The sequence below is a fragment of the Mobula hypostoma genome, chromosome 23, assembly GCF_963921235.1.
Source record: "Mobula hypostoma chromosome 23, sMobHyp1.1, whole genome shotgun sequence".
Taxonomy (NCBI): domain Eukaryota; kingdom Metazoa; phylum Chordata; class Chondrichthyes; order Myliobatiformes; family Myliobatidae; genus Mobula; species Mobula hypostoma.
Genome location: NC_086119.1, coordinates 21,719,945 through 21,735,637, shown reverse-complemented (window position 1 = coordinate 21,735,637; position 15,693 = coordinate 21,719,945). Strand labels below are relative to the sequence as shown.

At 42.3% G+C, this 15,693-nt stretch overlaps 1 protein-coding gene across 1 annotated transcript in view; it reads right to left on the bottom strand.

Annotated features, from left to right (window-relative positions):
- Window positions 1–15,693, bottom strand: part of LOC134336994 (EF-hand calcium-binding domain-containing protein 5-like) — a 72,122-nt gene that overhangs the window by 10,773 nt on the left and 45,656 nt on the right. The window contains exon 13 of the mRNA XM_063031737.1: window positions 12,133–12,229. Coding sequence (XP_062887807.1) covers window positions 12,133–12,229 — 97 coding nt within the window. The remainder of the gene's footprint in view (window positions 1–12,132; window positions 12,230–15,693) is intronic.

Below are 15,693 nucleotides of genomic sequence, written 5' to 3'. Positions count from 1 at the left end.
TGTCAGTGTGTGGTTAAAGGATCTAATAATGTAATAATGTTACAGCCATATACGAATTTAGTTAGACCCCACTTGGAGTACTGTGTTCAGTTCTGGTCACCACATTACAGGAAGAATGTGGATACTACAGAGAGAATGCAGTGGAGATTTACAAGGATGTTGCCTGGATTGGAGAGTGTGCCTAATGAGAATAGGTTGAGTGAAATTCTCAGTAGGGAAATTTTAGGCAGTTTCTAGGGTAGGTTATATGGTCGGCACAACATTGTGGGCTGAAGGGCCTGTAATGTGCTGTAGATTTCTGTGTTTCTGTGCTTCTAATGCTTTTATTATCAAAATTAGCCTTATAATAAAAGTGAGTGTTAAAATAGGTGAAAGTGACACAGTAATGCAGCTAGCAGAACTGCTGCCTCGCGACGCCAGTGACCCAGTGGCGTCCTGTGCTATCTGTATGGATTTGATGCATCTGCCCGTGATCGTGTAGGTTTCTTCCACGAGCTCCAGTTTCCTCCTACGTTCCAAAAGTACGTGGATTGGCTGTTTAATTGGGACTGTAAATTGTCCCCCAAGTGCAAGCAGTACAATAGGTGAAAGGAGTGTTGTGTATTTAATATTTCAGTAGTATTTTGAGTAATACTGTAAATATATTGGTTGATTGAACATTCTTAGCCATTTAAATAATTCATGATGTATAAATATGTGAATTGAATACGTCATCACGCCAACACGTGATACGTGCGCTCCTTGAACTTAGACTCACATTTGGCACTCTGGTCTTTTCCTTTTAATTACTTTAGTGTTTTAGAGGTCACAAAAGATATACATGGAGGGGTGTTGTTAATGAGAATGTGGGAAGAATTAAAATGAAATTAATGTAGGATTAGTATAAATAGGTGGTTGATAGTCAGTGCAGACTTGATGAGTAAAAGGGCTGTAATACTCTGTCAATGCCACAGAGGTAAACACAATTTAGATTCCCGTTTGTGTTAATCAAACACTATAGAATCTTTAGTGCTTTCTAGGTTTCAGCATACTCAGTACAACACAATTCATTTAATTCAATCACTATTAAAAATTATCAGTGCTTGTAAATACCTTAATAACTAGTAAACATGATCTAGGCACGACTAGTACAAGAGCTATAAATGCCAGCAAGTATAGCTGTCCTTTATTTGGTTAAGAATGCAAACAGGAATGAAACACCGGCTGACAAATATTAGTACAGTTGTTCCTATCATTCTACTTCAATGAACCACCACTGCACAGATTCTGTGATCACCTTTTCTGTTTATGAGGGTCAACAAGCAGGAACATAGGGACAGAAGTCAACCAATCAGACCCTTGAGCATGTTCCACCATATCATTGCTCGTATTCAGACTAATTCCACTCACCCACCCACCTGATTTGGCACCATGTCCCTTACCGCCAAGTTAATCAGAATCTGTTATTCCTCTTACAGTTAGTTACATACCGGCCTCCAACAGTAGCTGGGATGTAGACCACAGATTACAACAGGAAAAAGAAAAGGCATGTCAAAAGGGCAATGTTATGATAGTAATGGGAGATTTTAACATGCAGAGCAATTGGGAAAATCAGTAGTGCTAATGGACCTCAAGAGAGTGAGTTTGTTGAATGCCTGCAAGATGGTTTTTTAGAGCAGTTCGTTGTTGAGCCTACTGGGGGATCAGCTATACTCAAATGGCAAAATAGTACAACCATGGCTGACAAGGGGAGTTAAAGCTAACAAGAGAGGGTATCCAACAAAGCAAAATTTACTGGGAAGATAGAGCATTAGGAAGCTTTTAAGAACCTATAGAGAGGAACTAAAGGAATCATTAGAAGGGAAAAGATGAAATGAAAGCAAGCTAGCAAGTAATATCAAAGTGGATAGTAAAAGCTTTCTCAAGTGTATAAAAAGTAAAAGAAAGATGAGAGTGGATATAGGACCACTAGAAAATGAGGCTGGAGAAATAATATTGGGGTCAAAGAGATGACAGAAGCACTAAATGAGTATTCTGCATCAGTCTTCACTGTGGAAGAAACTAGCAATGTACTAGGTGTTGTGAGTGCAGTTACTATTACAAGGGATAAGTTGCTCAAAATACTGAAAGATCTAAGGGTACATAAGTCACGTGGACCAGATGAACTGCACCCTAGGGTTCTGAAAGAGGTAGCGGTAGAGATTATGGAGGCATTTGCAAAAAAAAATCATTGAACTCTGGCATGGTGCCAAAGGACTAGAAAATTACAAATGTCACTCCACTCCTTAGGAAAGGAGGAAGGCAGCAGAAAGGAAATTATAGAGCAGTTAGCATGGTCGGCTGGTGGCACAGTGAGATCAGTGCCGGGCTCGAGAATGGAGGTTCTCGAGTTCGATCCAGTGACAGACCGCCCCTGTGCGCGCTCTCCATCCGCGCCGAGTTGATGTCAAGTTCGCAACTTGGCCTCGTAAAAATAATCCTGTGAAGTGTCTGTGCGAGCAGTGGCGCCCCACATAGCCTTTCGAACGCCTTGTAAGGCATGAAGATGCCCAACACTGGCCTCTCAGGTCTGAGTCGACGTCATAATCATCATCATCATAGCATGAACTTAGTGGTTGGGAAGATGTTGGAGTCAATTCTTAAGGTTATGGAGTACTTGGTGACACAGGACAAGATAGGACAAAGTCAGCGTGGTTTCTTTAAGGGAAAATCCTGCCTGATGAACCTGTTGGAATTTGAGAAGATCTTTCAGAAGATTACAAGTAAGATAGATATAAAGGGGATGGAGTGGATGTTACATATTTGAACTTTCAGAAGGCCTTTGAAAAGGTGCCACACATAAGGCTGCTTACCAAGTTAAGAGCCTATGGTATTATAGGAAAGTTACTTACACAGTTAGAGCATTGGCTGATTGGTAGGAGGCAGCAAGTGGGAATAAAAGGATCCTTGTCTGGTTGGCTGCCGGTGACTAGTGGTGTTCTGCAGGTGTCGGTGTTGAAACTGCTTCTTTTTATGCTGTAGGTCAATGATTCAGATGATGGAATAGAAGGCTTTGTTGCCAAGATTAGATGATATGAAGATTGGTGGAGGGACAGGTAGTGTTGTGGAGACAGGTAGGCTGCAGAAGGATTTAGACAGATTAGGAGATTGGGCAAGAAAATGGCAAATGAATTACAATGTTGGAAAATGTATGGCCATGCACATTGGTAGTAGAAATAAATGTACAGACTATTTCCTAAATTGGGAGAAAATCCAAAAATCTGAGATGCAAAGGGACTTGGGAGTCCTTGTGCAGAACAACCTAAAGGTTAACTTGCAGGTTGAGTGTGTGGTGAGGAAGACAAATACAATGTTAGCATTCATTTCAAGAGGTTTTGAATGCAAGAGTGGGGATGTGATGGTGAGGCTTTATAAGGAACTAGTGAGGCCTCACCTTGAGTATTGTGAATGGTTTTGGGCTCCTCATCTTAGAAAAGATGTGCTGACATTGGAGGGGGTTCACAAGCATGATTCCAGGAATGAAACAAGGAATTCTTGACTCGCTGAAATTTAGAAGAATGAGGGGGGATCTTATTGAAACCTTCTGAATATTGAAAGCCTGAGACAGAGCAGATGTGGAAAGGATGTTTCTGTTGTTGGAGGAGCCTGGGACAAGAGAGCACAGCCTTAGGATAGAGGGGTGTCCATTTAAAACAGAGATGTGAAGAAATTTCTTTAGCCAGATGGTGGTGAATTTGTGGAATTTTTTTGTACCACAAGCAGCTGTGGAGGCCAGGTTGTTGGGTGTATTTAAGGCAGAGATTTATAGGCTCTTGACTGGACGCGGCATCAAAGGTTACAGGGAGAAGGCCGTGGAATGGTGTTGAGGAGAGGGAGAAAGGATCAGCCATGATAGAATGGCAGAGCAGACTTGATGGGCCAAATGGCCTAATTCTGCTCCTATGTCTTATGGTCTTATGGTCTTATAATTAGTAAACCATTAAGCCATCTGTGGGGGAGAAATATGTTACCAAGTCCTATCTTGTTCTCATCCTCTCATAAGCGCAATCTGAAATTAGTGTCAAAGGCACATTTTTTTTTCGTATCCTAGTGTATGTCTGCCATAAAGTGAGATATAAGCGGCCTCATAGCTACCAGAGACCCAGTTTCAATCCTGGCCTCGTGTTGTCTGTGTGGCTTTGGCATATTCTCATGTGGAGTTCCTCCGGGATCTGTGGTTTCCTCCTACATCCCAAAGGCACGTAGGCTGGCAGGTTAGTTGTCCACTGTAAGTGACCTCTAATGTGTAGGTGAGTGGTAGATTTGATGGGAAGGTTGCTGATGAGAATTGGGAAGAATAAAAGTGCCATAAGACCATAAGATATAGGAGCAGAATTAGGCCATTTGGCCCATCGAGTCTGCTCTATTTCATCATGGCTGATCCATTTCCCTCTCAGCCCCATATCTCCTGCCTTCTCCCCATACCCCTTCATGTCCTGACTAATCAAGAATTTATCACCCTCTGCCTGAAATATACCTAATGACTTGACCTCCACAGCTGTTTATGGCAATCGAATTCCACAGATTCACTACTCTCTGGTGAAAGAAATTCCTCCCTTCTAAATGGATATTCCTCTATTCTAATTCTGTGTCTCCTGGTCTTAAAGTCCCCCACCAAAGGAAACATCCTCTCTACATCCACTCTATCTAGGCCTTTTACCATTTCATGTATAATTATAAAATATTGTGCTCCACAATTCCTACTGATTACATTTTTGACAAGCAAAGCCCTCCCCACCGTTGAGTACATTTACACAAGGCGCTGTCACAAGAAAGCAGCATCTATCATCAAGGACCCCACCATCCAGGGCATGCTCTTTTCTTGCTGCTGCCATTGGGAAGGAGGTACAGAACCTTTAGGTCCCACACCACCAAGTAGAGGAACAGTTATTACCCTACAACCATCAGGCTCCTGAACCCCATGGATACTTCACTCACCATAACTCTGAACTGATTCTACAACCTACAGACTCACTTTCAAGAACCCTTTGCAATTCATGTTCTCAATATTATTTTTTATTTGCACAGGTTGTCTTCTTTTGCCTAGTAGTTGTTTGTCAGTCTTTATTTATGTATTTTATTTTTGTAAGTCCTATTGTATTTCTTTATTTAAGATAGCATATACTAACAAATGTATATATTTTTCAATAAATGTTACTTTGAACTTTGAACTTTTTTCCTCAACATGTCAATTGTAGAGAAGGGCATAAACACAAGAGATTCTGCGGATCCCGAGAATCCAGAGTAGATATGAAAATTAACAGCCTCTCTCAAAGGGCATTTCACTCCTCCAGCTCCAAAACCCAGTTATACCAGAAGATGGTACATTAACCATGGGTGGTGACCGTGCTTTCCATAGACCCAACCCAGTCTGAAATGGGCAACTTCTACCCATGCGGAGAGGTTGTATTATATTAAAGTTGCATAACATTGGAGATGGTCACAGACAGTGAGAGATATTAGACGGAAGAGGGGATGATTGGGGAATGCTCACTTGCTGGTTTTCACTCTCTTCTTTAAAGAGCCTCTTTACTGCATTTTCTAGTCACGGCAAAGTGAAGATCAGGGTTTCAGAACTTTTAGAGAATGAGAGACCCAGCTGTGAACTGCATGGCCTGGGCTAGCTCTTTTAAAAAAAATCTAACCTGCAATGAAACTAGGCTGGCCATGGACTTCAGCATTTTAAACAACCAACAGAACTGCTGGTCTAACACAAACCACTGTGTGCTTTTCCTCTGGCTGGGAGCCACCACCTTGGCAGTAATTCAAAAGCCTAGCAATAGTGTAGGTTGGAGCCTGGAGAGATATTTCCACCCTATTGTCTGTGCTAATGGTTGGCCCTTTTCAAATTGGTGGACTTCTCAGCGAGTGCAATGGGGGTTGGGGGGGATTGCTCCATTTTCAGGTTTGGAAATTGGCCCTCACAGACTGTTAAACTTCAGTGCAAGTACAACAGTCTCATGGTCACAGGTGCTAGGTGAATGAGAAATAGATTTTTTTTTATTTGACGTAAATTACTTAGTTTAAATATAATTAACTCTTTCTGAGACCATCAATCTATTTTTTAGTGTTTGATTGTTTTCTAAGGAAATTAAATTTTGAAATATTATCTTTGAACATTTGCATAATGAATTTTGAGAGTAAAAATGTATACATCATTTAATTTTTCTATCACTATAGAAATCGGGAAAGCGTTGCTAAGGTATGTATGGGTCTTTAGAGAATGAAAATAGTGATTTAATAACAGTGAAAAAAGACCTGGAAAACATGAATAAATATTTTGTGTCATTACCATAAAAGACATTGTTAATGTACCTGAGATATCAGACTAAGATATCAAATAACACGGTACAGCTTACAAAATCTGAATTACCAGGAATAAAGAATTACAGAAACTCAGGGAGCAGACAAGTCGCTAGGATCCAATGGATTACACACTAGGATTTTCAAGGAAGTGGCTGCATATATAATGGACTAATCAGTTGAAAATTTTCACAATTTGCTAAACTGTGTGAGAGCATCAGGCAAATTGGAAAACAATCAATCCCTTGTTCAAAAAAGGAGAAAGGCAGAAAGCTGGGAAGTACAGGCCAGTTCATTTAATAGCAAATATTGGCAAAATACTTGCTTTTAATAATCAATAGAAATAGCTATTGATAATCAACAAACAAAAACATAATAGCAAATAATTTAGGAAAACTGAATATTGTATTTAAACTTAGTCAAACTAGTTTTATGAAATATAGAACATATTTCACATATTTTGTCAAACTCTTTCAGAATGTAACAGGGAGGGTTGGCAGAGGGGAACATGTAGATGTAATGTATTTAGATGTCCGAAAGGCATTCGACAAAGTGCCACATAAGAGAGTGGTGCATAAATTAAAGGACCATGGTAGCAGAAGATGTGTGTTAGAATGGATTGAAAACTTGCTCTCTTGTAGAAGGCAGAGTTGGAACAAATGGAGCCTTTCCAGATGGAATACAACACAGATCAGCTGATGACCGACAATAATTCACTAGTTAGATTAAAGACCCGGAGGAAAGTAGAGAATGTAAGGTTTTCAAATTTGTTAATGGTATAGAAATAGGGGAAGGATATATTGTACTAAAGATTCTGTGACTCTGAAATGGGATATAAATAGATTGAGTGAGTGGACAAAATACTGGAAAATGGTGATTAACATGAAGATACACAAAGTCATGCACCTCAGTAAGCGAAATCAAAAGGCAACTTATTCACCAAATAGAGACTACAAATAAAGTATAGAGGGATCTAAGCATTTCAGTGCTTAAGTTATGAAAAGCTAGCAGACAGTTACAAGTAAAAAATTCCAAAGGCATTTTGCTCCTCATTGCAAAGGATCTGGTTTTTAAAACTGGGGAGTTTTGTTGCAGTTGTACAAGGTGTTAGTGCAGGTTCACCTGGCAACTCCTTACACTTTTAGTCCCCTTCCCCAAAAAAACCACACATTGACATTGGATGCAGTACAAAGGAGACTCACCAGGCTAATTCCTGGGATGTGAGGGGTTTCCTGCTCAGAAATACATAGTTTAGACCTGTATTCATTGGAATTTAAATGAATGGGGGTGGCCTATTCAAACATACAAGAGCCTAAGTGTGCTTGACAAGGGAAATGTTGATATCTTTTCACCATTGGGAGAGTCTTGAACAAGGGGACATAACTAAAAGATAAAGAGTTTGGTCGTTCAAACCTGAGGTACTGTATGTTGAGATTTCTTCTCATAGAGGTCAGAGAATCTCTGGAATTCTCTGCCCCATTGGGTGATTGAAGTTGGATCATGAAAGCTATACAAAGAAGAGATGGGTAAATATTTGAAAGATCGAGGAATAGAGAGGTACAGAGAACTGGCACTGAAGGAGGGTTAAGGCCAGCAGAGATCTACCATGATTATGTTAGATGGTCAGCAGCCTTGTGGGGCTTGATGGCCTTCTCCTGCTCCTACTTCCTTGTGTAACCAGTGTAGTGACAGCTTTGGCAGCTGGGGTCAATCGCAGTAGCTTCTATGATGTCAACCAGAGGTGCTATTGCCTTCTTTATGATAGCAAGACCCTGCTAGACTTAAGAACTTAGAGTACTACAGGCTGCTCATTCAGGGAGAAAATTAAGGAGCTGGACTTGGAATTGATTGTGCTGCTGCCTACAGCAGAGGAGTTGGTCCACATAGGTGGTGTGCTGTCTAACAGTAGTGATCGTCTTAGTCACGTTTCTTGTGCTCACAAGACCTTGTGGACATTGTTGATGTGGAATGCTGCAAGTCCAATTCACTGATCTATTGGTGGACTGTGGGGGATCTGTGTGGCCTTGGTCGTAGCGAGGACGGGGCCTCAAGCCACAGTGTTGCCTGTTTACAGCTGCCCAGGAGAGAGGCATTGGAGTCGGTGTGCTCCGCCAGAGGCAATGAGGTGCAGAATCCAAGTGGGAGAGGGTGCTGCCACCCAGTGTTCACTCAGCAGAAGACAACCTATATTGTATTTAACTGCAGACTGCTGCAACATCAAGGGTCTCAGGGTTTTGAACTGCAATTTTTTGTGTGAGACTGTACTGTATTGATATCTTGTATGTGCTATATGTGCCTTGTGCTGCATGTGACTGCTGGTGTTGTGGTTTTGCACCCTGGCCCTGGAGTAACATTGTTTTGTTTGGCTGTATTTATGGGTATTCATGTATGGTTGAAAGACAATTTAACATGTTGTAGGGTTTCACTGCTGTGTAACATGCTCTAAGGTTTCACTGATAATGTAATGGTTTCTCTGTAGCAGCAATGTTTGGGTTATGACTAGAGATAACGGGGTTAGGAATGCTGCTGTTCTTTCTTGTGAGCTGGAGGAAAGATTTTCATGGTCTTTTGCTGGGGAGAGATGAAGAGAGAAGATGCGAGTGGAGAGAGTTGGTAGACCGCCGGACGGGGTGGACTTGGAGCGAGGGTCCGAAGCGCAGCGACAATCGGAGGAGATCAACGTTGGACGATCGACTTATCAGTGAGCTTCAACATTGCGCGACAGACTGTTTAATAAGATTGGGCCTTTTTTTTCTTTTTTTCATTTCTTTACTAACCATATAGTCAAAGTAAGAATTATAAAGCTTAATTGTTTAATCGCATATTGTGTACTGTTTGTCATTTTGGGGTACTGATTTGTAACAGGGGACACATCGCACAGCATCCACCCAAATTATATTTCTTAAGTTTGGCCGGGCCAGGGGCTATCACCCCCTATGTTAAGCTGCTAGCCGAAGCGAGGGTTACAACAATTAAACTGGAACTTGACATTCAACCAATAGATCTGTGGCCAGAAATGACAGGACAGACTCTGCACTGTGTATAGAACATAGAATAGTGGAGCACAGGAAAACGCCATTCGGTCCTCCATGTCTGCACTGACCATGATGCTAGTCTAAACTCATCCCATCTGCTGGCACGTCATCCATCTCTCTCTACACCCTGCCTGTTCATGTATTTTTCTAAAGCCCTCTTGCTGTCATGAACAGCCCTGATCTGGGTCGTACAATGCACTGGGAACTGGCTCCCCAGTGAAAGATTCCACTACTGAGCATGCAGAAGAATGCAGAGTGGCCCAAGGATGGGCAGCCAGCAATCTTAGCACAAATTGAAAAATTAAATCCTCTTTTGATAGGTAGCTGCCAGACTGGCTACGGACACTAAATGCTGGAGAAACAGGTCACACAGCGTCGATGGAGGAGAATAAAGAGTCAACATTTCGGGCTTCATGAAAGGTTTCAGCCTGAAATATCGACTATTTATTCCTCTCCATCGACACTACCTGACTTGCCGAGTTCCTCCAGCATCTCTTCTGTGTTGCTCAAAATTTCCGGCATCTGCTATACATATCTCTCGCATTTTTGATGTGCCAGACCTGCTGTAATACTTCTATACCACCAGCAGAGGCTGCTGTTGCCCTTTGAAACAGCTGCAGCACTACCTGCAGGAGTGAATGGTCAGAAATCAGCCTCGTGTAGACCTTTGAAGATTTTGTTTGACTTGATGTTCTCCCAACACTAACCCAGTTGCTGCAGCTGCAACACTTCAGATACCTCCTTGCCCCTTGAAATGAGCACCCGGAACACTTCAAACACCTCCTCAACTGCGACAGACTTTGTTGTGAGCCCCTTAACTCCATCCTCGGCAACCTGACAGGAAGAGTAGACGGCTACATCCCGAATGAGAAAGAGCTCAGGTTCAAATAGTAAATAGTAACCCTGGTGAAATCAAATTCTACAATATAAACATATTGTCTTATCGTCCATCTCTGAAAAGAGGAGGATATATCAGGGGATCTTAGAGTGAGCATCATTATTTCAAAAGAGGAAATAAACCTAACTGACAGAATGGACTCCCTGCTGCTGACCACAGGAAAAGTCTTACAAGGGTCCTCCTCAACTACCTCCTCCTAGGGGCTAAAGAGTGGATTCTGTCCACACTGAGACAGAGTGGATGTGATTTTTACCATGAGTACTGAAACAAGCAATACCAGCTACTATACATCGCCTTCTCAACCTCCTTCAGGCTTTTGATTCCATCAGTAGGGGGTCTGAAGAACATCCTCCTCAAGTTCATCTATCCTCAGAAGATTATCACCATCTTGCTCTCTTACCGAAGGCAAAGAAATAAATAATAAGTAAACAGGCAATAACTATTGAGAAAGAGTGATGAAGAGCCCTTGAAAGTGAGTTTATAAATTGTGGGAATGGTTCAGTGATGGGGCAAGTGAAGTTGAGTGAAATTATCCCCTTTGGTTCAAGAGCCTGATGGCTGAGGGGTAGTAACTGTTCCTGAACCTAGTGGTGTGAATACAGAGGCTCTTGTATCTTTTTCCTGATGGCAGCAGTGAGAAGAGAGCATAACCTGGGCGGAAACAAACAACAAACAACAGGAATTCTGCAGATGCTGGAAATCGAAGGGTCTCGGCCTGAAACGTCGACTGCACCTCTTCCTAGAGATGCTGCCTGGCCTGCTGCGTTCACCAGCAACTTTGATGTGTGTTGCTTGATAACCTGGGCGGTAGGGGTTCCTGATTATGGATGCTCCTTTCCTGTGACGATGCTTCATGTAAATAGGCTCAATGATGGGGAGGGCTTTACCCGTAAATCATTAAATTAAAAACAAATATGAGTTTTTCATTGGAGCTAATCCCACCCAAATGATTAGTGGAATAAACATGAATGGTTAATATTAAGTGCAATGCAAATTTTTTGGAAAAGCCCTGGGTTTTATCAACTTTCCTTACTGAATTAACAGGCCTTAGTTTAAGTGGTAGTAAAAGTGCTACAATTGTCCTCAATGTACATGGGTCTTTGAATGAAAAAAAAACAGTCCTAAAAGCACAGCACCTTTTGCTGCGAATGTGATTGCCCCTGGTTTGAGATTCCTTATCCAGGAGGAACAGGGCGGCACAGTAGCGTAGTGGTTAGCACAATGCTTTACAGTACCCGTAACCTGGTTCATTTCCCACTGCTGCCTGTAAGGAGTTTGTATGTTCTCCCCGTGACTCCACTGGCTTCCTCTGGGTGCTCCAGTTTCCTCCCACAGTCCAAAGACCTGCCAGTCAGTACGTTAATTAGTCATTATAAATTGTCCTGTGATTAGGTTAGGAGCAAATCAGGGGTTGCTATGTGGTGCAACTTGAAGGATTGGAAGGGCCTATTCCATGCTGTATCTTAATAAATCAATAAATAAATAACTTTCTCCATCTACAGTACCTTACTGAGCTGTATAGGAACTTTAAGTTTCTTGAAGATCATCTTGAGTTGGGCTGTAGGGTGTGTTCGCATACTGTATGACTACATGACTTTTCTGCATCTAGAAAATGCAGACCCAGTCTACCGAATCAATTATCATATAACAAATTCAGGAACCAGGATGGTGAATCCTTGCAGCATTCCTTCATGACAGGTTTTTCAGGTAAGAACATCAAAACTGCACAGAAAATTCCAGGTACAGTTTCTCCAAAGCTCTCTACAATGTCTATCAATAAATATTAGCAGATCAATAACATATACGTACAGTATATGGAGCTCATGAATCATCTGAGTTTCACTCATTACCATTCTGTTTAAGCAAGGCATATCTTACCTTTAAAGTACTCTTCCAGTAGGTTGGTTTTTATTTTACCAACTGTTTTAATGGGATTAAAGGAGCAGATTAGTTGAATCAAACCACGATTCATCTCCTGCAAGAAGAGGAGCAAAGCCACATTGTGAAATTTCTAATAAGTTGGAACAGACATAAGGAGGAAGAAAATTTTGATCAGTGTGTCCCTATTTATGTGCAAGTTTGTTTGAATATTGTGGTTGGCACAATAGAGCATACCTCTCCCCATCTTATTTGTTACACCATGTGCGTTATCTCCACACGCCTGGAGCGCTCACATAGTAGTGACACCAACCATTGTGTACTGTTCACTTTATGCCTGTCCCACCTTGTAGGCTGACTGTGAGTTAATATTTCAGGTCAATTATCTTTCATCAGTGGTTAATTAAGTAGGTTGCAGGTGTCACTGAACTGCTGAGTGTTTCCAGCATTTTCTATTTTTAGGATGGCTTCTTGAGACCTGTAGTAATTTATTTTCTTAGATTTTGCTCCAAATGTGGGACCTTGTTCAGTTCAGGTTGGATGTCACGTTTACCTACATTACAATGCTGGGTATATGTCAACGGTTTTAAAACTATTGGGACCCCCTGAAGCAACACACATCAAAGTTGCTGGTGAACGCAGCAGGCCAGGCAGCATCTCTAGGAAGAGGTACAGTGGACGTTTCGGGCCGAGACCCTTCGTCAGGACTAACTGAAAGAAAAGCTAGTAAGAGATTTGAAAGTTGGAGGGGGAGGGGGAGATCCAAAATGATAGGAGAAGACAGGAGGGGGAGGGATGGAGCCAAGAGCTGGACAGGTGATAGGCAAAGGGGATATGAGAGGATCATGGGACAGGAGGTCCGGGGAGAAAGACAAGGAGGGGGGGGAAAACCCAGAGGATGGGCAAGGGGTATAGTCAGAGGGACAGAGGGAGAAAAAGGAGAGTGAGAGAACGAATGTGTGTATAAAAATAAATAACGGATGGGGTACGAAGGGGAGGTGGGGCATTATCGGAAGTTAGAGAAGTCGATGTTCATGCCATCAAGTTGGAGGCTACCCAGGCAGAATATAAGGTGTTGTTCCTCCAACCTGAGTGTGGCTTCATCTTTACAGTAGAGGAGGCCGTGGATAGACATGTCAGAATGGGAATGGGATGTGGAATTAAAATGTGTGGCCACTGGGAGATCCTGCTTTCTCTGGTGGACAGAGCGTAGGTGTTCAGCAAAGCAGTCTCCTAGTCTGCGTCGGGTCTCGCCAATATATAGAAGGCCACATCGGGAGCACCGGACGCAGTGTATCACCCCAGCCGACTCACAGGTGAAGTGTCGCCTCACCTGGAAGGACTGTCTGGGGCCCTGAATGGTGGTGAGGGAGGAAGTGTAAGGGCATGTGTAGCACTTGTTCCGCTTACAAGGATAAGTGCCAGGAGAGAGATCAGTGGGGAGGGATGGGGGGGACGAATGGACAAGGGAGTCGCATAGGGAGAGATCCCTGTGGAAAGCAGAGAGAGGGGACCCCCTGAAGACAAAAGGAGCCCTATAGAAGTCATGGGGGGGGGGGTTTAAAGTTATTTTACACATTTCTATACAGGTATTGTACAAGAATTCACGTCCTCATTTGTGATACAATACAAGATGCAAATAGGATGGTTCAGGGACTGGGAGTTCTGCACTGCTAGGGAAATACTTGGAGCAACCAGTTTGAAGACCTCATCGCCGAACTCCTTTCCTAGTCACTCCCAAAAAAAATTGGCAGTTCATTATTTATCACAAGCTAGTAGTGGGAGAAAGGTTGACTTGCCAAGACGATGTCTTGTGAGCAAGGGACGAGACTACTGGCACAAAATAGGCAGCGCATTGCACCAGGCCCTACAAATGTAGGCCCATAATTAAGCCCTGGGCGACAACTACGCAATCTGAGGCAGGATGCTCAGCAATTAGAGTCCTTAAGAATACCAACCAGTTCTGATCTGATCCTGGGAGCAGATTCTGTGCTTAAGAATAAGGTTGTGACTTGCAATTGGGTTGCAGTTTCCCCAGTCTTATTCACTGATACAGATGGTGCAGTAACACGCATTTGCCCCTTCCCCTATAAACACTCCCTAGGCCCACCAAGAACATGACCAACATTTTAAGCAGTTTGCCATTTATCTGACTGATGTTCATAACTATACTTGCTCTCTGTATCCTACACTGGTAAGTAGGAGGAGGTTATCAGATGACTTTAGCTTTCCCAATCCAATACTGAAGTTCATACTAAGGTCTACAAACATCACCAATTTAATGCAGTTGATCTGAGGAAGACATTAAGTCCCTGGTATACGATTCCTGAGAAAGGGCTGAAACTGGGCCAATGAAACCATTTAGGGTGAGAACCTCAACATGCGTGGAGGGATAAGATCAAGTGCTGGGTGATGGGATGAAGCTGGAAGGGTCCAAATGCTACTCTTTCTACACTATACAATTCCATTCTATTCTCCATAAATTTGGAACATAAATGTCAAGTCCTTGGTTATTTTACAGACAACTGTATCAAATAAGCAGAATATTGATATGCTGCAAATGTACTGTTGTTTTTTTTTAACTTATTCCCAGGATGTGAGTATCACTGAAAATAATTGATATTTCTTGAACAGTCAGAGTTGTTTTTTTTAAAAGATTTACTCAGTCATTTCCTAGGGGCGTTAAGACTCAACCATATCTGGTTAGAGTCCCTTATCGGTCAGATCAAGGTAGGTGTGGGTGCTACAACACAGGCGGTACGGTAGCGCAGTGATTAGCACAACACTTTACAGTACAGGTGACCCAGGTTCAATTCCTGCCACTGCCTGTAAGGAAGTTGAACGTTCTCCCTGTGACTGCGTGCGGGTGCCCCAGTTTCCTCCCATAGTTGGTCACTTGTAAATTGTCCTGGGCAGGTGGTTCAAAGAGTTGGAAGGGACTTTTCCACAGACCTTTCTATCTCAGTAGATAATCAATACATACAAACATAGATAAATAAACAAACACACTTGCTCCCCATATTCTTTCTTGCTGTGATTATTAGTTCAAGCAGTGAGTTGCAGTGAGTAAACCTGATGGCTGATCAGTAAACTTTAACGCACAGGGGTTCAAAGAAGTTTATGAGATAGGTATATCTCAGTTTTATTCTTCCCAGTTAGAGAATTCTTTGCCTGGAAACTAAAGCATGTGATTTATTTATTTAGCTAATTAAATAGTTATTTCGAGATACGGCGAGGAACAGGCCTTTCCAGCACAATAAGCTACACTACCAGCAGCCCACCTACTTAACACAAGCTTAATCGCAGGACAATTTACAATGACAAATTAACCTACAAAATGGTACGCCTTTCGATTCTGGGAGGAAACCAGAGCACCCGGAGGAAATCCATGAAGTTGACGGGGAGAATGTACACACTTGTGATGGATTCCAGACTGTCCTGAGCTGTAATAATGTCACGCTAGCCATTATGCTACCATGGCACCTTGTGAAAGAACAATTTGTTTTATTTAGCAGTTTTGGCCTAGGAAGGTGTCTCAAGGCGCTTGTGTAAACTCACTGA